Source organism: Myotis lucifugus, unplaced genomic scaffold, assembly GCF_000147115.1.
Source record: "Myotis lucifugus unplaced genomic scaffold, Myoluc2.0 scaffold_279, whole genome shotgun sequence".
Classification (NCBI taxonomy): Eukaryota; Metazoa; Chordata; class Mammalia; order Chiroptera; family Vespertilionidae; genus Myotis; species Myotis lucifugus.
In genome coordinates this window covers 1,590,923-1,616,171 of record NW_005871327.1, presented here as the reverse complement: position 1 = coordinate 1,616,171, position 25,249 = coordinate 1,590,923, and the positions used below count along the sequence as shown (strand labels likewise).

At 50.8% G+C, this 25,249-nt stretch overlaps 1 protein-coding gene across 5 annotated transcripts; it reads right to left on the bottom strand.

Moving 5' to 3' along the window:
• Positions 1–1,033: 1,033 nt before the first annotated feature.
• On the bottom strand, positions 1,034–21,918 carry BCL9 (B cell CLL/lymphoma 9). Of its 5 annotated transcripts, XR_002831853.1 has the most exons (10): positions 21,775–21,918; positions 19,523–19,614; positions 15,040–15,351; positions 13,916–14,232; positions 12,610–12,799; positions 11,150–11,249; positions 6,130–8,368; positions 4,440–4,700; positions 2,027–3,329; positions 1,034–1,541 (listed from the first exon to the last, which is right to left on the bottom strand). XR_002831853.1 is itself a non-coding variant. In XM_023763245.1 (9 exons), exons 3-9 carry the CDS (start codon positions 15,090–15,092, stop codon positions 2,212–2,214), a joined length of 4,278 nt encoding a protein of 1,425 aa, XP_023619013.1. In that variant the 5' UTR covers positions 15,093–15,351; positions 19,523–19,614; positions 21,775–21,918; the 3' UTR covers positions 1,034–2,211. The 5 variants fall into 5 exon arrangements, 4 of the variants coding, with proteins under 4 accessions (XP_023619013.1, XP_023619015.1, XP_014320600.1 ...); XM_023763245.1 differs by having other exon boundaries at positions 1,034–3,329; XM_023763247.1 differs by having other exon boundaries at positions 1,034–3,329; positions 14,138–14,232.
• Positions 21,919–25,249: the final 3,331 nt, after the last annotated feature.

Sequence of the window (25,249 nt, the reverse complement as noted above, 5' to 3'; positions counted from 1 at the left end):
TTTTGGAACTTCTATTTTTAATATTAACACCAGAGTCCCCATAGTGCACGTTTGTGTCTTAAGACCTATCATGCATGCTTAAATTAGATTATCGTGTGTAGTGAAATATTTATTTTAAATGACATTTTGGGAAAAATAATAATGCTTTCAAGAAACATTTTTTAGCATTAATTTTAATCTGAAAGCAACTGGTCAAAAATACTGGTTGCTGGAGAAACCACTAAGCCCAGATTTCCAGTTCTATAAAAAGGTAAATGGAGGGGGAGGCACCAACCTTTATGAAGATATTTATGACTTGCCAGCTCCATAGTGAAAAGGAATTTTGGGACTGGAACCTGGATTCTTTGTCTGCCAGAATCGAAGAATGAATCCACGGAGAGAAAGTGATATAGCAAAGGTGGAGGTTTATTGAAGAATAAGTACAGACTCTCACATGGGGAAAGGGAACGAGTCACACAGAATGGACTTTCCGGTAGGGAGGGGGAAGAGTCCCACTGAGTTCTTTTTCCCTGTGGCTTATAAAGGCTGCAGATCCTGGTGCCTTGATATCCCCTCTGATTGGTCACTAGCCCCTAGACCAGCGGTTCTCAACCTGTGGGTCGCGACCCCTTTGGGGGTCGAATGACCCTTCCACAGGGGTAGCCTAAGACCATCAGAAAACACATATATAATTACATATTTTTTTTGTGATTAATCACTATGCTTTAATTATGTTCAATTTGTAACAATGAAATTGGGGGTCACAACATGAGGAACTGTATTAAAGGGTCGTGGCATTAGGAAGGTTGAGAACCACTGAGGTAACATTCAGCAGGGGGACCAGGGCCGCTCCTCTGCCTTCAGCCAGGATTTTATGATGGCGCTGGGAACAGAACAAGATAATCTACAAGATACTCAGTAGCAAGGACTCTGCTTCTGCTGTGAAGGCCCTTTATGGATCTCCCCTAACCGCAACGTCAGTCACCTCCAATCCACAGGCGCTATGCTTCTGATCACGTGGCAACAGGAATCCAAACAAACAAAAAGGCAGTTCACTTTTGTAAGAAACAATATATTTATTTTCTGACACCACAGCTCTGGTGAGTGGTTTTGTACCAAATTTAATGGAGGTTACACAGAACGTTTTACGCATGGGAGCAGGGAGGGGAGGAACCACAAAATTAAAAACAAAATCCTGGGTAGCTTTTAGCATCTGTTCCACTCCCACATTAATAAAATTCACTTGGGAATTCCTAATAAAAGAACAAAAAGCAAGGTATACTGGGGAAGAAAAGACGAAGGGAAAGACCCTGGAGATTCCAAAGATGGGCTTCCCCCCGAAGCCAGGAGGCCGCCGGCATGAAGGAGTCTGCCAGGTTACTTCCCCAAAAGAACACCGTGTATTGCAGCTGCCAAAGGGGACAGAGAAGAGGGAAGCAGGGGCCGCCCCTGGGGACACGAGGGAAGGAAACGCTAACCAAGGAGGTGGGAAGGAGGGGAGGGAAAACGAGAGAACGGACGGTGGGTTTGCAGACGGGGAGACAGTGCTGAAGACTCTTGAACTGAAAAACAAAATGTCCTAAATGTCATGATTTTCAAAAAGAAAATATTTCCCCCTCCCCCCACCCCTCGCTGAACTTAGTTCCTTTTTTTGTGCTTTTCATTAATACTCTGCTCTGAGGTCGTAGTTTGGTTTTTCTGTACACTGGAGTTGAAAATAGTCCAAAGGTCTGAAGATGGATTCTCCACCTAAAGTAAACAGCCCAGCATCCTGTTCTCCTCGCGTCCCAAAGACTTTCGTCTCTGCTAAAATCCCTTTTACAATATAGTACAGTACACGCAAAAATAAAGCCCAAAGCGAAAACAAAACCAGAAAAGAATCCTGGGAGAAGCCAGTCCAAAGGACGTAAACATACAGAGAACGGTGCAACACGTGACCGATGGCGATTCTAAAGCACGGCTACAGATTCCCAAAAGGAGGTGCCATCATGGGATACCCAAGTCCACAAAAATAATCTTTAAAAAATAAATCTTAAAAAACACACACCTGTTGATTAAATGAATCATTTGTTTTCTGGTAAATCCATACATTCTCGAGTTCCCCCCTCCCCCAAAGCAGCCCTCGGGTCTCTGTTCTCCTATTGCATGACCGACAGTCTCCTGGGGCCCCTAAGCAGCCCTCAGGACTGAAATCTCATCCGGACGAGGATCGGCACATCCAATCGTAGCAGCTTAAAACATCATGTTTCCTGGGTTGCCAGGTCCTTGACCGAATCCACCCATGCCCACGTCAGCGGCCATGCCCCGGGGCCGCATCTGTGGGGGGACCATGATGTTCTGTTGGGGTCCCATCATGCCCTGCATGGACATCATCATGCCCGGAGAGCCCACAGGCCCAGGGTGGGGATAGAGCCCGGCCGGCCCCCGATCCTTGCCAGGAATCATGCCCACGGCAGCAGCTGGATTGCTCATCAGGGCGGGCTGGCCGGGCATTGCAGATTGTGCTGGTGACATCATCCGATGGTGCGGTCCCATCATGCCTTGCTGGAGAAAGGCTGGTGGTCTCATTGGGTTGTGGCCTGGCATGGACGGAGCTGTGCCAAGAGGGATGTCTGGAGTTCCCACGGGCCCTGGACCTCCCATGCCAGGTAATGCCAGTCCCATCCGGGGGGCTTGCTCGCCCATCATCCCCTGCATGTGCGAAAAGCCAGGCCCGGGCCCCTGGGGCTGTTTGCGGCCTGGGACTTCCCCGCGAGGGAAATACTGCAGCGTCTGGCTGGGCTTCTCCGAGGGAATGATGCGAGACAGATCAAACTCGGGGATGCCGGTGGCTCCAGGTCGGATGACCTCCTGCAGGTCTGGGTCTGTAAACACTGAAGGCATGCTATTCCCCAGGACAGCGAAAGAGTCAGGCCCCCCCGGGCCTCCAGGCTTACAAAGTGCTGCGTCTGCTGAACTCGGGGGCAGGTTGCTGGGGCGGCCCAGGGGGCCTTCTCCGGGGAAACCCATGCCTCCTGGGAAGCTGCCCTGCCCCCCACTGGGGCCGTTGTGGGGGAAAGGAACCTGCTGGGGAGGAGACTGTACTGGAGGGAAGCCCTGGGGAAAGCCCATCCGTCCTTGAGGTGCCATCGGAGGCTCCTGGGACCCGTGCCCCATGAGAGGATTGTGGGACATCAAGCCCGGCCCCAGGGGGACCCCGTGAGGAGGTATGCTGGGCCCCATGGCATTCGGAGACGGCATCTGATTGGAGTGAGAAAGCGGCTGGGTCATTCCCATTGGGCTGAGGGTTGGCATCGGGACCACGGGGTTTGGACCTGAAATTCGAGGATTCTGTGTATTAATGCCCAGTCCTAGAAAAATAAAGATAGAAAAGGTATCAACTTAACTGAAAGCAACTCAGTACTATAATCAAATTAACAAAAAAATTATTGTGCACCAAATGTGCATGGTAACTTAGGAAAACACAACGCACAGCCCCTGCCCTCAGTCAGATGATGGTACATTTGGGGGCACACCAGCCACAGCTCTCCAAGACAATATATTATTGTCCTACACAGTATGACACAGGTATATGTAGAAGACAGCTAGGAACAAAGTCTCCTGTGTGAAAAGTTACAAATTAGTATGCAAATGAGTAGATAGTCTTCACTGGAGACGTTTAATATAGAAGCAAACAATGTGTCTAAATGACTTAAGCACAGTGCTTTTTTGAGAAGGAAGATTAAGTAGCCCTGAAAGTCCAAGAATCAGAAATAACAAGGACAGCTTCATCGACTGACACTGGGATTATCACCTTACACTGCCTTACGGAGGGAGCATTTCACACTCGGGTTATACGAAATGTTAGAGAAACGGTCACTTCCAATGAAGAAGGGGCACTGCAGTAGCTGGTCTATGGAATCTCCACTGAGTGTGTGAGGACGATGCTTGATCGGTCCGCACAGCACGTCCTGCCCTGATTACTCAGGGATTGCTGGGATAAAGAGCGTTCCTAGCAATCAGAATGGCTGAAAAGTCAGTGTCTCTGCCACCCACCTCACCCCCAGATGATGTCCCTTAGTGTTCGTGAGACGGGGCTAGAGAGGCGTGGGAGAGTGCGGACGAGGGAGGAATTTCCTCTCTAGCCTCAAGTGCTTCTCTAGGAAACGGGCTTCCCACCGTCTGAAATCCTATGGCTGCTGTGGTTTGAGGCTGCCCTTTCAGGAAACACTGGGGAACTAAAGACATTCTAAGCAGCATGTTAAGAAGAAACTGCTTTCAGTGCGGCCTCAGGAGGGCCACACCCGCCCCAAACCCGGGTAACAGAAGCCCCAGAGCTTCTATAAGGAAACCTGCTCTCTCAGAAGCACACGCTGAATCCTCTTAAAACCTCCATCTATCGAGGTCTGTAGTTATCAAAAACATGCGAGAAGTTTCTCCTGTCTGGCACCAGCTCTACATCCCGTCTCCCTGGCTCTTACCTGGCATGTTATTCATGGATGGCAAGTTGGGAGAACGGGCGGGAGGGGAGTCGTCGTCCGAGCTGGCCACGGTCTTGATGGCGTCGTGGTATAACGGGGTAGAGCTGGGCATTGCAAACTTGGACATTCGAGACATCATGATGGACAGCGGGTTCTGGGACAGGGTCGGCTCTGGAGGCATGGTGTACGGTGTGCTGGAAGGGAGGCTGCCCGGCAGGTTCACAGGGGCAGGCTGGCTGGCTGTGGGCGGCGGGGGGCCACCTAGGAGAAGACAGCAAAAGAAAACACAAGTGGGCAGGGAGTCGGATTCCTCCTGACGGCTCGTGGGCCTCTGTGAACGAGCAAGGCCAGGGATGAGGCCGAGGAACAGGGCAGTGTTATTAGACCCAGGACACAAATCATCCATCTTCCAGTCAAGCGCCGTGTGTGGACAGAGGGAGACGGCAGCATGAGGCGGAGGTGACAGGTCCGCAGAGGGGAAGACAAACACAGCAAGAATGCGTTAAAAATATTAGTGCAGCCTGGGAAAGACGGTTCACAGACCACAATTTCGCTAAAATAATGTGAAATGAGTGCATTGTTCCCCTGCCTATTGCAATTTAGGATTTGAGTCAGGGATTAGTATAGTGTGAGGCCAGACTAGCGCTCTGACCCCAGGTACTAACCCATCACCCTACACACGCTCTTGTTTTTATGTGTGTGTTTTTTAAATGATTTCAGAGAGGAGAGTGTGTGTGAGAGAGATAGAAATAGAAATATCAATGATGACAGAGGATCATCTATTGGCTGCCTCCTGCACATCCCCTACTGGGGATTGAGCCTGCAACCCAGGCATGTGCCCAGACTGGGAACTGAACTGTGACCTCCTGGTTCATGGGTCGATGCTCAACCACTGAGCCACACAGGCTGGGCCCTACCCACGCTCTTAATTTCCACAACAAGTGTGAAATAAAAAGGTCTGAGGGGGCTGTTTCACCGTACGGCTTTTGTGAACTGCTACCCCACAGAGAGAAACACTTTGGCTTATAGGATAAATCTTGTCTCATTTTGATTCTAATCTTTCTCAGGTGGAGACAGCTCGGACCTGGTATTTACACCCCAGTGCTTATCTCCGCGGCCACCTCTGGTCTCCTTCACAAACCACCGCCATCATGGGAGCCTCTCCTGGGAGGAAAATACCAATAACCTGCAGCTGATCATGAGAACAGCAGTCTACGGAGGGGGGCGGGGGGGGGCTCGTGGTAACTGCCCGTGTCCGCGCGCATGTGCGAGAGCCCTGAGGTCTCCGCAGCCTCTCCTCTCGGCCTGGGATTAGACGCAGACTCTCTCGACGCGAGGGCAGCCCCCTGAAGTGGGGAGGTCTAGTGATTAAAGCCGTATTTACCCAATGCTGACATTTTACTTGGCAAATGTAAATTATTCTGTGAAAGGACAGGTTTCCCACTTCCCTTCTCCTTTTACCCATCTGACAGGTGCCTTCGGCACTAAGAGCCTGTGTCCTCTCCTGGGATCTGACACGCCTGCAGGACCCCAGGGAAGTACTGGTCATGCACTTTGCCAACAAAGATGCCCGCTGGCAAAGGCTGCCTCCTCTGGCTGCACGATAAGTGAGGACAGCAGTTTTCCTACAGCAAATAGACTGGCGTTCAGGCTCCAGCTACAAGGTGACCGCAAGGACGCGAGCACTGACCTGACTCCACGCTTCCCAGCAAGGCCGGGGAGGCCATGGTGAGGGGCGCTTTATGGTTTGGAGGGATCCCGGGGCTCTGGAGGGGAGGCTTCGGAGAGGAGGTCCATCCGGGTGATGGGGCAGGAAGTGACGGAGACTTGAGGTGAACAGGCGAAGCAGCAGCAGACCCCAAGACAGGGGGGGACTTAATGGAAGCAGCAGCAGCTGGGCCCGCCAGCATGCCTGCCAGCTGCGAGGGAGTCTGGGGGGACTTGAGGTTCCCAGAGGGCGAGCCCAGCATCGGGGACTGGACCTGGCGCAGCGTGGGAGACTTCAGGGGGTTAATGCCCGGGGAGTGCACCTGGCCGCCTGCCACGGAGATATCCAAGGGCTTCCGCCCCAGGCCACGCTGGACCGGAGCGGCGGTGCTGAGGCTCGGGGGGTTGCTGGAAGGGTTGAGAGGTAGTGGTGGCATGTGACTGAGCCGGCTGTTAGTCCTTTGGTCGGGCCCGATGGATTCTCTGAGATTCCGCAAGCCACTGCTGCTGCCTGGACCCTGAGACATGGGGAGGAACGGCCTGGGGCCCATGCCATACTCTTGCTGAGGGTGCTCCCCGAATGGCAGGGGCACCATCTTCTGCTGAGCGGGCAGCAAGTCCGCGCCCCCGGGGCGCAGTTTCATCATCTCCTCGGGGCCCGCCCCAGCCTCTCTCAGCTTCTGAGGTATCATCTGAGAGTTGGATGCCATGTTGACGTTCAGACTGACATCTCCCTTCATCCCACCGGGAACCATCCCGAACTCCAGTTCCCGCCCAGGGCCCATCTGCGGGGGCATTCCTTTTGGAAAGTCCCCCCTGGAAGGACTCAGAGGGCCCTCCACTGGGATCCGAGGGAAAATGGGATTGTTCCCCGATTCCATGTGTCGCTGGGAGCCGGGGATCATCCTGTTCATGTCCAGGCTGGGCCTGATGCCGTCCATGCTCATCCCCGGAGGGAGGCCCAGCTGCTTCTCTGCCAGCTGCTGCTGAAACATCTCCTCAGACAAGCCCTGGGGGGTCGGGAAGCGCTCCCCTCGGCCGGGGCCGCTGAAGATGCCCTGGCCAGGCGGGAAGTTCCGACCGTCTGGGATTTTTGGCACATCATCCGGCCAACTGACTCCAGAAAGACCTGGTCTCGATGCTGGGTTGGGGACACTGGGCGCCTCCATTTCAGAGTTGATCATCCCTGCGAAGCCCGGGAGGCGCATCTGGCTCCCTGGCATATTGGGGTGGGGAGCCATGCCCCTCGGGGGCAGAGAGTGCGGCATGTTGATCCCATCAGCAAACGGCTCTGCACCCCCAGGCCCCCAGCCTTCACCGGGGGCCATCTGGTATGGAGGGGGCGGCCCCCGGACCACCCCCCGAGGCCCGTGCGGATGGACCATCATGTCCTGGAGGGAGCACTGCTGCACCACCACCTGCTCCTGCTTCCTCCTCTTCTCCTCATAGAACTCCTGCTGCAGCTTCAGCCAGGCTATCTGCTCAGGGGTCATGTGATCCAGGTGGTCGGGGCCCATGGGCCCAGGCTGAGCGTTCATGGAAGGCGGAACCATTTCATCTGGAGAGAAGGGCACATCTCTATGTCCTTGGGGGCCAAATGGAGCTCCCACATCTGTCCGGGGCCCAGGTCCCTTCCCTAGGCTTTGGGACTGAGCCATCATGGCCTGTATCGGCCCTTCCGGCTTTTTCTGAGGCCCATCTAATACCCCAGGATTCTGCTGGGGCCCCCCACTTTGTCCTGTGAATTCCTTCTCATCGGGGAAAAGCATGCGCTGGATGTCTCTGAGCGTCTGTAAGGAGCGCTCCCGGTGCTCCAGCTGCTCCTGAGACAGGCCATCGGGGTTCTCCCCCAGGGCGGGGGGCTCTGCACTGGGCAGTGGAGGAGGCGGCGGGGCTTTGGGATCTGTTGAGGAGCTACTGCTCCCCTGCGAGACGGGGGTCACCGCTCGGTTGTTGGGCGTCAAGTTGGGCCCAGTGCCATCTGGGGGCAGTGGAGTGGAGCTGGCAGGACTGCCCCCTGAAGGAAGCAGTTTGTTTTCTGCCCCGGGACTGTCCCGGTCCAGGGGACGCAGGGGCGCGGCAGGCTTGGGTGCTGGTGCCGAAATGGGTGGAGTTGGCTGCAGGCGGGCATTCTGGGAAGAATTCTGGTCTTGGTTGGCCGGAGCTGGGGGCTGTTGTGGGAGAGGTTTCATATCGTTCCGAAGGGCAGATATCTGTGTGTTCTGCACATAAACGAGATTTAAAACATCATTGGTAAATTAAACAAAAGGGCAATTAAAAGAGCAAGATATGTTCTAAAGGGCTCAGTCACACACATCTACGTTGACACTTGCTGTGGAAATGGCCCATGTGCGACCCCACTTCGGACGTGGAGGCATTCTGATTTTTTTCTTCCCCTTTCCTGTCAACTGGCCTCCATTCCCCTCACTGAAGATTAGGTTCCAATAACTGTCTCAGCCTGCCAGGAGAGCCACTGCCAAGCGAATACATTTGAGTATCTATTTCGAGGAACAGGTTTGATATCACATGTCTACTGTGTGTTTCTGATTCAGGGCAAGATTAGTTCCTTGGTATGTGGGAGGCTGTACGTAACACCTTTTTATTTTCCCCGAAAGTACAACCGTGTACGCAGACGTCTCACTGTCAATCAAAAGGCCTGATGTTTTCAGCTGAGAGAGAAAGTGCTGTCCCAGCTCCGCCCCAGCCAGAGGCTGCAGGCAGGCCGCCTCCTTCCAGCGTCTCCTCTCCTCGCCCTGAGTTTCCACGCAGCCTGGCATCTCTGGTTTCTGCTTTCAGGCTGTGATCACTGATTCCATATTTGATAAGAATTTGTACATTAACTACAGTAAGATCATCTGGAGGCAGGAAGCGCCTGTGGAGAAATCTGAGGCTACCTGGCGCGTGGTGTCTCTCGATCTGTTCTTTCCAATAGAAAGGAGACCGTCCTTGTCTCAGACTGGATGATCCCCTTATTATTATTTATTAAGGACCAACGCTACACGAGTCCCGGGTGAAAGCACACTCGCTCACAGCGGGTGACATGGATGCTGTCCGTGTGGGGAAGAAGGACATGTATGTTCTGGGTCTAAACCTTGGCAGCGCTGAAGGAACTAAAGACCAGAAGGGCCCAGCCACAAACCTCGCCTCGGGGCTCTTTCCCAGCCTCCAGGGTGCCCCACGGTCCCTTTTTGATTCATTTGCTCCTACCTGTTCACTGAATCCAGTTTGTATTTCCAAACCCCTAAGGCCCTTACCTGGCTCCCCACTTCCTCTCTGGAATGTTTACCTGTGTGCAAATTTGTACATAAATCATTATGTGTGTCTCTGCATAGGGACAGTCTGTGTTGAATAAACACAAAGACACACCTTAGAGCGGTCACATTCCATGACTATGTACACAGAGGTGTCACCTGCAGGTGTCCATGCACATCCGTCTGCAGAGACTGGTGTGGGGCAGGGCACGAGCCTGCAGGACCCTGAGCCTGTAGGACCCTGTGCGGTCAAAGTGTCTTCCACACCCTGACTCTGACTGTGGAGTGTGGAGGCCACCTTCACTTCCTTCCAGTGCCGTTTTAGGTTTAGTTTTGTCGACCAGGTTTTGTCTGTTTGTGGGGGGTGGGCACTGATTTCATATCAGGTGACCATGACGGAAGAAATAACGTCAGTACCATCCTTTTTATTTTAGACTTGGAGCAAAGGTGATTTAATTATCCCCAATTCCCTGCCTAACTCCCTTTCTGATTGCATTTTAGCATGAGAGAGGGTGGAGGTGAAAACTGTATGAGATCTGTCATTAAGTCAATAAAATGTTGCTTAGAGTTGCATTGTACCCTGTGCATTCCAGGACAATTAAAATTTAAATATATATATAAGCATACATTTAAAAATACATATACAGATAGACACCCCCCCACACACACACACACACACAAACACATTTTAAATGTCAGATCTCTCCGCCCTCTGCCCTGAAGGAGTGGAGACCGTGAGGAACAGGAAATGCCTTTCCCAAGTCCAGGAAAGCCCAGGCTCTGCTATGTCAACAGAGAGGGACTTTGCTGACATGCCATCTACTTTATCTTACATTGTCCCTCAGTCCTGTTGCCCTCTAGCTTGTCCCATGGTCGACACTGATCCCAGGACTCGGTGTGACGCTTCCCGCAGCAGAGACTGTTTTGAACTTCCTAGTCTCCCCACGGCATCGGTGGGCAGTGGCGATGCCAGACACAAGAAGTATCGTTTGGTTCCGTTTGGAGGACGGCCTGAATCAAAACCACCATCGCATGCTTTTCCAGCGTAGTTGTCTATTAGGTGCTTATGTTCCAGACAGGAAGCAGACTAACAATTTATTATAATTTTGGAAATATCAAGCAATTAAAAGCATTCAATGGTCCTCTTTTTTTAAAATATGTTTTTATTGATTTCAGAGAGGAAGGGAGGAAAGAGAAACATCAACGATGAGAGAGAATCATTGATTGGCTGCCTCCTGCACGGCCCACACTGGGCATCGAGCCCACAACCCGGGCATGTGCCCTGACCAGGAATCAAGCCCGGGACCCTTCAGCCCACAGGCCAGCGCTCCAGCCACTGAGCCGGCTAGGGCTCAATGGTCCTCTTTGAAATAAATAAGAATCATTTGAAAGTCACAGAGACTCTGATTTGTCTATGACTTCATGATTTACTGGCATGTACTCCACTATTGTAGTTTTAGTTGTTGCTTTTTTCTGCCCTTCAACTAGCTCAAGAGTGTTTATTTTTTTAAAACCTGCTCTATACACAGGGTATGAATTCATAGTCCCAGAGATAGTTACATGAAGGAAACCCTAACATACCTACATAACTCCTGTTTTATTTTTCACCTTTTCCCTCCTGGTAACTCACCAATGGGGTTAGATGCCCCGAACGCAGCTTAGGACCCTTGCCCTATTGAAGACAGTCACCAGCTCCCACCTCTGGTCCCTGCAGAACCTTTAACCCATCATTCCAACTCCCAAACCACATACCAGAGGGGCTGTGCTTCGGTCTGCCTTGCTGTTGGAGATGTTCTGGATGTGGAAAGAGACGATTGTTTCCACCTGGCCCTTCAGCACCGCTTCGGCGGCTCTGCGGAGACAGAGAGCACACATGGGGCTGGTTTCTGTTTTGCTGACCGAGCCCAGAGCACCTCCACCCAGAACGAACTTGTCAGCGGGAGGAAGGGGAGTACGGAGAACCACTCGAAATGCTGAGTGATACCAGCTCAACAGAAACAGGTTTTCAATGTCTATCATTTACTGCCAAACTTCTAAAATTAAAAGACAGCCATTAGCAAATCCCAAAAGAGGCATTAGAAACAAACCACAAGATTTTCTCCCTCAAACCAATACACGGTGGTGGGTGTTTTATAGAGAATCCTAGTTCAAAACTCCAGCCTGAGACGGTGAGCATGGAACCGCACACCTAACCATCAATGAAGGCTGTCAAGGTTCACTTTGTATCTCATTGAAAAATCTCAAGTGAAAAAATGGCAGAAAACTATGTAGGATCTATTCACATTAAAAACAAAACAAAACAAAACAAATACACACACACACACACACACACACACACACACACACAGATTTCAGAGAGGACGGGAGAGAGAGAAATAGAAACATCAATGATGAGAGAGACTCACTGATTAGCTCCCTCCTGCATGCCCCACTCTGAGGCATGTTCCCTGACCGGGAATCGACCTCCTGGTTCACAGGTCAACGCTCAACTACTGAGCCCACTAGCCAGGCCACATTTTTATAAATAACTAAAAATCCATTGATCCCCCATCCACCAGAAACACGTGACCAAAATGTTTAGAGCAGTTAGTTATCTTGGTGAATTCGAGAGATTTTTTTTTCTTTTAAATTTATCTATATTTTCTAATTATCCTAAAATAGACATGTAATATTTATGTTATTTACAAAAGATTACTAAGTTGTAGAAAAGTATTTGATGCAATCAATCCTTGTTGTGTTTCAAAGGTCTATAATGTGTGTTTGCATAAGCACAACATATTTTTGCAAGGAAAGCCAAGGAAGTATCATGGCTGCCTCTGGGGAGTGGGGGTGGGGAGGTTTTATATATATATACACTGGTTTTATAATATACACTTTTATATATATTATTGATTTCAGAAAGGAAGGGAGAGGGAGAGATCAATGATAAGAGAGAATCACTGATCAGCTGCCTCCTGCACCCCCCCACCCACCCTGGGGATGGAGCCCACAACCCTGGCATGTGCCCCGACCGGGAATCAAACCATCACCTCCTGGTTCACAGGAGCTACGCCAACCGGCAAGGTTTTATATTTTATTTTACCTCTTTCTATGCTGTTAACTGTAATGATAATAATACAAATGAGGGAGGAGAGCAATTTTCAATGGGAATAAGAACTTAGGTGTCCAGACACGTAAGCCAAGCCAACAGCAAGCCACAGCCATCAACTTACTTATTGGCCATCTCAGTAGAAAACACATACACCACTTTGGCTGGAGTCTTCTGAGCAGCTGCGGGCTCTGGGGCAGTAGTCTGGCCATGGGCGGGGGGAGAAGACCGGGGGGCCGTAGCATTTGACGGGGTCATCGAGTGTGGTGTGTGCTGTGAGTCCTGGGCCTTTATGTGGTCAGCAGAATTACATTCTAAAAGAATGAAAACCTCATGTCACAGAACGAATACCCCTCTCTTCTGCCAGCATATACAGCATCACAACACAAACCCACCTTGAAAATCTCAAGGAGGAAGTACCTTGCTAAGAGGAATCCTCTTCTACTCATTTGAACTGAAATATGCTTTTCCCTCCATGACGAATTATAAAGCACTGCTCCCCACCTCCTCCTCTCCCCACATTCTTCAGATATTAGCATAATGTCCCCTCTTCCTGGAAACCTTTCTGGAACCACGTGGCCTGGACTGGACACCCCCGAGCCCTAACTTCTCTTACTTCAGCAGTTCGAATTGTACACATTTTATCATAGTTGTTTAAGGGTCTGCTGTCCGGGTGCGCTCAAATCCTTGAGGACAGAACTGCATCTGACTTCCCGGCCACGGCGCTCCCACAGACCCCTGGGGGGAGAACGATGGTGGCTCCCCAGGCTCTCCTCCTAATCTGGGCTGGGGAATCACACTCCCACTTCCTGAGTACTGACCATGTGCAGGCCTGCAGTTAAGATTTCTGGTTTTATACCAGGAGGAAAAGGCCTAAACCCACAGCCGCTGTCCCATTCTTCCTGGCTCACTCCATTTCCATGGCCACCAAGTCTCTACCACATTGGCATTGGCTGTGACAAACCCGGACTAGTGCCAGGGATCCCCTTGTGCCCACAACTCTGGCAAAGTAGCAACCGCACAGCACAAAACCCAAGTTATGGAGGATGAATCTGACGGAGAAGAGGAGAGGCCAGAAAAATTGCTCCAGTGGGGGCTGCTCCCACAGACAAACCGGAGCGGCTGGCTTTGATACTGAAGTACAAACAGCACAGAGGCCAGCATCCAGCAGAGCATGGTGAGGGCCATGGAGCAGGCGGCCATAACCCCAGCACCTGCATCCTCGAGAGCAAGAATTCCTCAGCAAGGTGGTTCCACACTATGCTTTAGCATCAGAAAAGGAGAAGAAACAGTTCCACCTCAGAGGCAAGCTCCTGATCGGACACCTGCTCTCCCCACTTGGCTCTGGGCTCCCGACATTCGCCAATGCCAGAGGCCTTCCCTCCGAAATACCTACTTCCCTCTGAGTCTCAGAGATCTTATAGACATACCTTTCAGGTCAGGGTCATCGTTTGGAGTCCCAGGATCTCTCTGATCAAAGGAGTCGGCGGAAATACTTCGCTCCCTTTTCCCCTTGCCCTTGGCACCATTTCCAGCCCCATTCTTCAGCCCCATGCTCCCACCTGGGCCAGGGAGCGCTTTAGGGGTATGGCCCGCACTCTTGGAGTCACAGGGGGATGGCTGGGAGTGGCTGGCTGAGCCCCCCTGTTTACCCTGGTTGGAGAATTTGGAATCCAGCTGGGGGTTTCCAGATGGGGACATCACTGTGGGGGGACGGACCATCACCTCCTGCTTTGACTTAGGGCTACTGAAAGAGACAGACAACAGGCCATCAGACGCTGGGAGCAGCTGGTCGGCACATCAGGGAGAGGCAGTCCCTAGCGTGGGTCAGGGAGCCGGGAGGCCTGTCACCACCCGTTCACCTCAGCCACTTGCTGGTTCCCTCCACCCGCTCCCAGCTCGGAGAGGCGGCTCACACCAGGCCTGCCAGGTCTCGGGAACCCTAGAGCCACATGGGGACCCATCTCTAGGGCTTCTGTCAATAAAGAACAACGGTTTCTATGTACACAGAAGTGACTCTTACACGGAGACTAGCGCAGAGTAAACAAACAGGTCTCGGAGATCACACTGCCACCCCACCCCCAGCTGACGGCCTGGGACAGCTGTAACGGAGCCCAGCTTCTCTGCTGAGAACACGAGGTCCTGAGAGCAAGGAGACCCCCATGACTGGCAGGTTAGAAACCCCCTACCTCCCAGGGCCCAGTCCCTACCCCCAAGCAGCGTCACGCTGGATAGGCTACACTAGCCACTGCCCCCAGGGGACCAGGAAAATTCTAGTAAAACATCAACCTCAGTACATGGGCCGGAGGAAAGAGCTTCCCAGTCGAGGGGCTGCTGTCTTAGTTCTGGACTGTGGCACTGGGTGGTGCTGGAGGCCCTTTCGTTTGGGCTCTGGCGAGGAGGCCAGGTAAAGAGGACTGGAAGGGGAGGATGGACAAAAGGTAACAAAGAAAAACTGACAGAAACGCTGCGTTTACTCTTCTATGACTATTTCCTTATCTACGGCCGCTTCCTTTCCCCATTTGGTCGCACGGCCCGCGGGCGGCCGCCTCACCTCTGTGCGTTTCCTGATGGGGAGCTCCTCACTTTGGGGTTGCTGGAATGCATTGATCGAAATCCTGAGCTGGCAGTCACAGGCAGGACGGGCTCCCCGAGTTCCTCTCGGGCGGCAGCAGGAACGGCTGCGCAGGGCAGTGGCAGTGGCCCACTGCGAGCAGGGGGCGCCCCTCAGCGCTGGCCGCCTCGGTGCCTTTTTCCTCTTTGTTTTCCTCCGCTGTGGAAGTGGGTCCTCTCCCCTCGCAGCTCCAGCATCCTCTGGGTGTGTGCCTCCTGCCGCCAAAGGAAAATCTCGCATCTCCAGGGCACCCTGCGGGAAAGGACACCCAGAAAGATTGGGAGCAAAACCAGAGACATAAAACGCCCTTAGAACAGGATCAAGGTGAACACAGCAGCCAACTCGGCGATGCAGCAGCTAGACCAGGCCTCGGCTTCCGTCAGGTCACAGGAAAGGGTGATGTTCACAGACTGGCCCACAGGCCCTGGTGCTAAGCAGCCGGAGAGTGACTAAGACGTTCTGCCAAGCACCGAGCCTCCCACCCAGGCATCACGTCCCGGGCAGATTCGAGAAAAACACTTTTATCTTGAGCCACGTATTTTCCCTTACATTTCTCTACTTCCAAATATAAAACCCGCAGAAACTTGAGGTTTTCTTTTCTAAAAACAATGCTTTGAACACCACTGGGTACTCCAAATCCATAGCAACAATCTGGTGTTTCACCTCTGACGACAAACAATGGCACCGAAATGCAACCAGCCCGCCCGACTTCAAACCATGAAGCAAATGAATCTCCGCGCGCACTCTCAGGGCCGCGGCTGGGAGCCGGTTCAGGAGGCACCGCTGAAACCAACGCTTGAGCCAATACCAAACCCAATCAGTTTCCCCCGGTTCCCATCATCTTCCTCGTCAGTTATGTCAAGTGGGCGCCTGTCCTCACTGCTCAGTGGCAGGGGCTGCAGGCCTGGGAAGCCTGGGAAGGATCCAGAATGTGCCGGTAAAAGAACATCTTTGAAGGCTAAGGTTTGTTTTAGCCAATTTGCAAGGCTAATTTGAAGCATAAAGGTCAAGAAAATATGCCCAAACCGAGCCAGAGAGCAAATGAGAAAGCCCTTCAGGCAGGAAAAGGAGGTGTCTGTGCAACCACTGCTGCTTCGCCTCCCTCCCCGCTTTCTGGTATTTCTCCGATGGGGAGGCGACAGAAGGAGGACATTATTAGACACAGGATTCGTGGCTCAGGAACCCAAGGGAGTGAGCAGCAGCTCAGGTGTTACAGCTACATACATGTGGGGCCTCGGGAGCGGGACTGACACTGGGAGGGTTCGTGATGCTCCAGGGTCTGGCACTGAGAATGATCGCTGTCACATGGGAAATGTCTACTTCTTCGTTCAGAATGTGCAAGAGTCCCAGCTATTTTACCTGCGACACTGAGAGGAATTTATGGAAGTTCTGAGGCCCACGATTACATTCTTTGCTTTTTACGTGAAGTCAGGAAAAAGAACTAAAATAAAATACTACGGAATAGTTCTGTGTCAACCTTAGGGGAAAGCAGCTCCAAAACACGTTGGTCTTGATTGCAGGTGAAGTTGTATTTTTATCCCACACCACCTTCAGCTTTTTCTTTTTTCCAGTTTAGACTATAAAATTGATTGTGGATGTCAAGTTTGACATACACAGTCGTAAACCATTTTGTAACTTCTCACTAAACATCAGGAGCCACTGGTAAAATAGAAGCAGCGAATGCATCTTGCATGGAGAGAGCCATCAGGAAATACTTATTCAGGAAAAGAAAAGCTGTTACCACCGATACAGTCCCTTCCTGTAACTTCTCCTGCTGCCTTCTGTCTGCATCGCGCATCCCAGCCCTCCATCACATGTCGTACTGAACAGTCTTATGTGTATATTGCATCCCCCTTAAACACTATGTTCTTTGAAGACAAGTATCTTGCTTTGAAGTTCTTCCGTTTTATATACTTCTCTGTACTAAGAAGGGGCTGAACCCTCGGTGACTTATTCAGCTTCCTCCACAACAGAAGCACCTGGCATGTGTTTCCCCCAAAGACCTCAGAACATATTCCAGATACCAAGTCACCTCAATACGTCAGGCACTTCTGATGAGCTGCTAGCAAAGGCAATTTCTAATGATACTGAGAACATAAAACACTGCCATTTTCGAAGTACTTCTCCATACACTTTCTCATTCTCACAATTTAGTCCAACCTGGTCAACAGGCATTTACAGACGAATGGACAGAGCACACGGCTGGGAACGGCTCCTCGGTCTCCAGCAGGTGCTTGGTGACCGGGCTCTTTGCTCTCAGTCACCTCCTTGCCATCACTTTATGGCTGGATGGACAGCACAGAGGCTGGAACAAGCATGTGGGGTCACCCAGTACCCGGAAATCCCAGGTGTTTCAACCCCTAATCCAGGAGGGTGGGTGGGAATAAGCCACCCAGCTTTGGCCTTCCTGACACCTCAACCACTGAGCAGAATCCGCCAAGCATCTTGTCTTTCGGCTCCAAAGAATAAAATTAGGCTCTTCAGCTCCTACGTTTGCACTTTATACTCAACTGTTTACTTCTAAGGACTGGAAAGATCTTCTCCAGAGTGGCTAATTATAGCCAGCGAGAGATTATTTTCCCCAAGTACATCTCCTAACTGCTTAGATCTATATATACAATGTTTCCCTCTTTTCTTCTATAAAATACTTAAAACATTTACTATGTGTCAGTCACTCTTCTAAGCACTGTCACTCACTCACAACCACCCCAGAAGGCGGGAACCACTGCTCTCCCTACTGAGAGATGAGGACACTGAGGCGCGAGATGTTAAGTGAGTTGCCCAGGTAAGTTGGGTCACAGCCTAGTAAGAGGCAGAACTGGCGTTCAGCCAGCCTCCACAGAATGCCTGTCACAGCAGGGACCTGGGGGACAAGGCGAGCTGGGCCACCAAAAGCCGCTGAACGGCACAACACGGCGTCCGGTTAGCTACTCCTATGGCGACCACCACTCTCCAGCAAGCTCACTCGCCTCACATCACTCCATACCTTCTCCATCCCCAACTCTCACTTTCCTCCCCCCCCTCCCCCTTCTCCCGCATGGTCTTGCCCAGGATTTAATAGGGAGAAGAGAGGTCTCCAGGCAGGAAGTCCTCACCACCTTACCTCCAACCTGTTTACATCACCACCCACTCCCTCTTTTTTCTCTATTCTTGAACCAGAAAGGGGTCACCTCTTCCCCAAACGCCATCCCCCACAGGTGCCCCCCGCCTTCAGCTGACTGAGCACTCTCTCTCTCCTTTGGCCTTGCCCTCCATCTCCCACATCTCCTGAATATTTCCCAGTAGCGCTCAGACATGTTGTAGCCTCTTCCCGATTAAGAGTAACAATAAGGAAAAACAAAACCCAGCCCTAGATCCCATTCTCCTTCAGAGCCAAGTTGCTCCAGAGAGCTGACAGGACACGGCCTTCATGTACTTCCTCACCTGCCGGTCACCCTTTAACCATTTAAACCAACGTCTCCCCGCAGATCGCAGGAACCACTATTTTTGTTAAGGTCACCACGGGCCACGTCTCTAACCTCATCTTATTCCATCTTGGAACCTGCCAGCTGATCGCTTCCTTCCTGAAACTCTCTTCCCAGCACCGTCCACACACAGCTGCTCCCCCACGGCCTCCGGAAGGCAGGGGCCACTGCGATGCCCATTTCACAGACCAGCAGACTTTCTTGGTTTCCACACCACCACACTTCCTTAGGTTTCCTACCACTCCAGCCCCCCAATCGCTGACCCCCTCGCCCCGATCTCTACAATTCAGAGTTCCTCGGACTCCACCCTGGCTCCTCTTCTCATTCTGTGAGTTCTCTCCATGCCAACCACCCCAATTTTACTTCTCCATCTGCAGACTTACAGACACAGCTGCCAACCTGACACCACCTCAATGTCTCACACTTAACAAGATCAAAGAATTCCTCTTCTCTATATACCCTGCCTCCCAAAAACATTTCCCTTCGGTCTTCCACATTTTAGTAGATGGTGCCTTCATCTCCAGCTCATGCCCATAATTGGAGAGTCATTCTTGACACCTTTCTCCCTTATTCCAACCCAAACCGAAGCTTGAGTACTTCTGCCGAACGACTGAGTCCCAGCCTCGGTGTTCTTCTTCGGAGAGGAGGGACACCTGACTGCCATGAATCTCCATGACACCCTCCCTTTCACACTTTTCATCGCATCCTGTTTCACCTTCACAACACTTTCCATGTTTGTAACGATGTGCTCACCCGTGTAACATTCACCTCTCTCACCAGGCCCCATGCAGGCAGGGGCCAAGACTGCTATGTTCATCCCCATATTCCTAGCATTTACCATAGTGTCTGGCACATGGTATTTGCCAGAAAATATCGGGAGCCCGCCCAACCTCCCCCCCTCCCCCCAATCGTCTAAGCCAGGCGTGCTTTCTAGAGGGATCGTCCATCAGGCTACTCACCCAAACCCCCAGGGTCACGACACGGCAGTGCTCATCCTGGAGGTGAGAAGTCAGAGGAGCCCAGGAACGCCTGGCTCAAAGGTGACCCTCACCTGGACAAGGAGAAAGTAAAGAAGAAGAACTCCTAAGTGGATTTTTAAAATCAACAATATGATTTGTTACTGAATATCTTAAGAAAAGGACAGGCTGCCCATTTATCCTAGAACATGAGTTGAAGAGGAAGCGGTCATCTCCCGTGTGAACAGAATGAGTGCGAAGGGCATCCTGTCAATCAGTAGCTGTTTCCAGGCTGTGAGTCTCCCTCCTTCCCAACCGCACGTTTCATTCCCAGAGACTGGAGAAATACTAAGAACAAGTAAAACTGACTGTCCTTCTTTTCAAATTTCTGGGAGCTTAGCAGGAAAAAAGCCCATTTTGCTTCTGCACATTCCTTATTAGCACGGAGAACCGTGCTGACTGTATAGGTGAGGGAGACAGAAGTCCACATACGCTCTTGATTCACCAAGTGAAGATCATTCTCCGCTCCTCCCTCCTCCCAGCTGTAATCCACCCGGAGGCACTGAGCAAGGAAATCTCCTTTCATAGGCTTTGGGGGGAGGGGGCTGAATGCGGACCACGTGACTCCCTCTGACTGAGTGCCTACTGTGCGCAGTGTCATGCTGAATTGAGCGGGTCAATCCACGGAGGCTCTCGTCAAGAGGAGCATGTCCAGCAAGAGGCCTTACAACTCAGAAGTGCGGCACTGCGCCCCCTTAGCCCACAATGTATAGTTTCCAGACTGCACGGGAGAACCAAGTCCCAGAGTGTGCTAAGGCCAGATCACTTAGGAAACTTTCAAAGAAGACCCTACAGCAGCGGTTCTCAACCTGTGGGTCGCGACCCTTTTGGGGGTCGAACGACGCTTTCACAGGGGTCGCCTAAGACCATCGGAAAACACATATATAATTACATATTGTTCTTGTGATTAATCACTATGCTTTTTTTAAAAAATATATTTTATTGATTTTTTACAGAGAGGAAGGGAGAGGAATAGAGAGTTAGAAACATCGATGAGTGAGAAACATCGATCAGCTGCCTCCTGCACACTCCTCACTGGAGATGTGCCCGCAACCAAGGTACATGCCCTTGACGGGAATCGAACCTGGGACCCTTCAGTCCGCAGGCCGACGCTCTATCCACTGAGCCAAACCGGTCAGGGCAATCACTATGCTTTAATTATGTTCAATTTGTAACAATGAAATTGGGGGTCACCACAACATGAGGAACTGTATTAAAGGGCTGCGGCATTAGGAAGGTTGAGAACCACTGCCCTACAGGTTGCCACAAGTCATAAGGAAATTCACAAATTAACCGAACCCCGGCCAGAATCACTGCTCCGATTCCAATTTCAACTCTTCCAGTGATCCTTTCCCACTGTCCTGCTCTAAGAAGTCAAGTGTATTACAACTCTGTCCTGTTTAACAAACTTTTCTAGGCTATGATCATTGCTCCATAAAAGGCATAGAATCAAACTTAGAATGTGGGACTAACAGGCCTCAGGATTCCATTCCTCGCTCCTTAGCTTCTGGCACGCCAACTGCTAAAAGGCTTCCTCTCAGAAAAATACACAATCAGAAGAACCAAGCTTTCCAACGTGTGACAAAAAGAAAACTAGACTATGGGCACGTACTGAAAACCTTGGTGCAAACAAAATACTAATACTTGTTCTCATACTCACAGGGGAAAAACGGACATCTATCATCCTTGAAGCTAACGAACTTTAAGCAAGCAAATAAAAAAGCGAAAGCATTTTGACAAAATTTAAGCATTCAAAATTAAATTTCAGCCCTGGCTGGTGTTGCTAAATGGTTAGAGCCCCCGGAAAGGAGGTTCATCCTCTCAGCACCCAGCACCCAGCAGAAACTCAACCAATGCTGGTGGAGCCCAACTGAGCCGGGGCTTGGCAGTGCTACCAGGCCTCAAAGTCACTCCAACCAATGGCGACAGGACGAACACCTGCTTTAACTCCTCACCCCCCGCCGTTCCCATGAGGTGCGTTCCTGCAGAAGTCCCTGCTCACAGAGAAGTATAAGGTCACTGCACCGGCAGTTCTGACTGACGTTTAACCCCATGACCTCTGCCTTGAGGACTGCTACAACAATAAACAAACAAACGCACTTTTAACTTACAAGAGACCCTGCAGAAAAAGACACAACAACACAACCCACTGAGATTAAACCACAGGAGTGATGGGCTCATCACAGGCTCTTTACCTTTCAAGATGTCCAATCCGCTTTCTCTTCTACATCGGGGCACAGGAGCTTCCCAAGAACGAGCTCTGCTTCCCACGCAGATGGGAAGTTTTAGGTCAACGTGGAGTGACGCCAGTTAGTCCCACGTTCAGTCCTACAGGGATGAGAAGAATGGAAAAGTTCATCCCCCAATTCACACCAATTTCAAAGAGAACCGCCCGTTCCCCAAGGCGCTGAAGCCAAAACAGTATCTGGAAGAAAATGATTAGGTGTAGGTCAAAAATGGGAAGGCAGGCAAAACCACTAAAACTCACACGGTAAGCTGGAGCACTGCAGCCCAAGTCCATCGCGACGAAGACTTGGGGAGTTTAGAAACAGCAGAATCCAGCAGACGCAAAAGCCTCTTTCTAATCATTGTTTTTCACTTTCTCCACAACCAAGAACAGTCACCACTGGTTGCAAAATGGCCTTTTATTTTAGATCTCCTCTATGCCCTTGTTGTTAGCATGGCGGAGATGCTGAGAAAATATTGCAAAGCTTAGCATGCAAGTGGCCATAAGATCATTTGACTTTTGAAAATCAGTTGGTCTAGAGCAGGAATTCTTAATCTAGGATCTACTGCCTCCCCAGGGGTCTGTGGAGAGACCAGGGAGGGAGGAGGGGCAACTGTGAACTTGCTGGGGAACTTCCATCTTCACAGTCACTAACCTCTGAGTAAAAGTTAGCACTGCCCTCAATTGTGAACATAGGTGACAACTGGCGGTAGTATCAGCTGTCCTGTGACTGCGACACCAAGAGAAACCACAGACACTTTCACATCACATACAGCCCCTGCAGACATGGCCACGGAGTATTTATACTCATCACTATTTCAAAATTATGGTACTGTTAGACCTGTAGCTACTTTTTGCTACTTAATGCGTCATAAAGAAGCATGTAAGTGACTATCACAATTGTTTAACATTTTACTGTTTCCGTGTCGTTTGTAATTCTACTGATGCATTTAAAAAAACATGGTTCTCAGAAGAGGACCTCACGATTCATTAGATGGCCAAGAGATACATGGGACACAGATATTAAGAACCCCTGATCTAGAGCAAATAAAGTTTCTATAAGCCCTAACAGCATAGTCACCAAGGCAGACAGACAAGCCAGTCATCCCACCAGCATTAGTTCATATTTGAAGAAAATTAAGGCACCAGGAAGCCAAGTAACATGTCCGAGATCACACAAATTTAGGGCTGGTATCAGCCTAAGGTTAGCTAGCGCTCACCGAGTGTTTATTCCACTATTCCCCCGGGACCTCTGCTTAACTTTCTACAATTGTCATCGCTATTTCTGTCTTGCCACCGAAAGGGGAAAACTAATAAAAAACAAAACCCAGACAAACAGAACAAGATCGATGGATAAGCTACTCCTTTCAGTTCCTTAATCAAGTGTGCTAATCACTGCTACCAAAGCTGAATTCGGTCTGTTCCTGAGATAGAGTTTGAGAAGCGAGAAGAAGGTTGAGCTGTATAACACAGAATCTCTCACTCTCAGAAGTGCTCAAAGCACCCTGCAGAGAGCACCAACTTGTTAAGCACCGCAATGCGTTATGAGTGGTCTGGGCAGGGGTCTCACCACAACATCAATGGGAAAACTGGACAGTAAATGAGATTTGTTCCAATCACACAGAAGCCAATGGGAGAGCCAGCTTCCTGATTACTGCAACCACTGTCCCAAGTCACCGCGACCAAGTACGCGGCTGATGATGCTGCTGTGAGACCTCTGTACTTACCCCCCACAAGCCAGAGAGAATCTGCTTTTGATTCGGAGGCGCAGGCAACTCCTGAAGGCCGGGGGGAAAGAGCCCACAGAAGAAATTCCAGTGCACAGAAGTACCTTTTCACGTGTGCTAGTCATCTCAGAATCCAGGTCAGGAACCCTTAGCTCAAAATCCAAATTACACACAAACTGCCAGTGATGGCGAACCTATGACACACGTGTCAGAGGTGACACGCGAACTCATTTTTTTGGTTGATTTTTCTGTTAAATGGCATATCAAAATAAATATCAAAAATATAAGTCTTTGTTTTACTATGGTTGCAAATATCAAAACATTTCTATATGTGACAGGGCACCAGAGTTAAGTTAGGGTTTTTCAAAATGCTGACACGCCGAGCTCAAAAGGTTCGCCATCACTGCCTTATATGAAGAGAGCAGTATGGAGACTGTTCCTTCATCTCAGAGTCAATCACCTTCTTATCCCCCTACCATATCGTATGGAACTATTATCATCTTAACATTCAGAATTGTTACCAAAGTAACATTCCAATGGCTCAACACCACTAGATCCCAGGTCCTAACGCTATGGATGCAATGCCAACTGCTTCGGCTTTGCGTTACATTTTCCCTTCTGGTCCACACCACCAGCTAACATGGAATTCTCATTCCTCAAAGCATCCGTATGCCATCTAGGTGTTTGCTCCTTTTACTAAGCCACCTCTGTCTTTAACAGCGTGGGTCTTTTTCACTAGTTAGGAAGGAGGTCGTTCTTAAATGTACACGTAGGACCATAACATTACGCTAACATTAATGTCTTGCTAAAACTTCCCAAATTTATAGCATCCAGTCAAAAAAAAAAATCAACAGGACTATCAAAGGTTCTTAACCCGCACATGAATCTTACTCACCAATCTCTCCCCCCACCCACCCCATCTCTCAATTATTTCACTACTTATCCTTCCCACCTGCTAAATCTGATTCATCACAATGCAGGCGTCCACCTCTCTGGCCCAAGAATGGACACTTAGTTCTTGAATATGTCAAATGTTAAATACTCGACCACATGCCATTGATCAATACTCTTTACATAGCCACTCAATCACTCTCCCACTACAGTCACTGGCAGGGATCTACCCACCTTGGCCTGAACCAACGCCTAATCCCACCTAAGAGTCTCCCCACCAAGAGACAGCTGTCCACTGCTCTACCTCGTCCAATGACGTCTCAGTCCTCACATGGGCTACCGTTGAGCCCCGAAGCCACCCCTCTCCAGCACAGACCAGGCCTCCTCCAGGCCGGGGAGCCTTCCCGCAGGCCCCCAGCAGCACCATCGCAGGCCATGGGCTCTCCCCTCTGAACATCTCAACCGGCTGTGGTTTTCCCAAGGGAATCTCCATTTCACCCGGCTCCCCAACACCACCCAGTGACATCTCAATCGTCTCTGCAACTTTCAAAGGTCAGCGACTGGGGCTCCGCTTCGGAAACCACTGGTGTGTCCACGACCCCCACAGCGACTCCCGGACCCAGCCGTCACCCCACCTGCTGGAGCCCCCCGTCCTGGGTCCTCCGGGCTTTCACTTTCCCCGCCTTCAACAAGTCACCCGCCCGCAAAGTCCCCGGCCCGCTCGGCGCACCCTCGGGCTTACAGACCCAGCCGGGCTCGCCGGAAATTCCCGGGTGAGTTCTCCGTCTCCCCCTCCCGCCCCTTCGTCCCGGGACCCCAGGACCG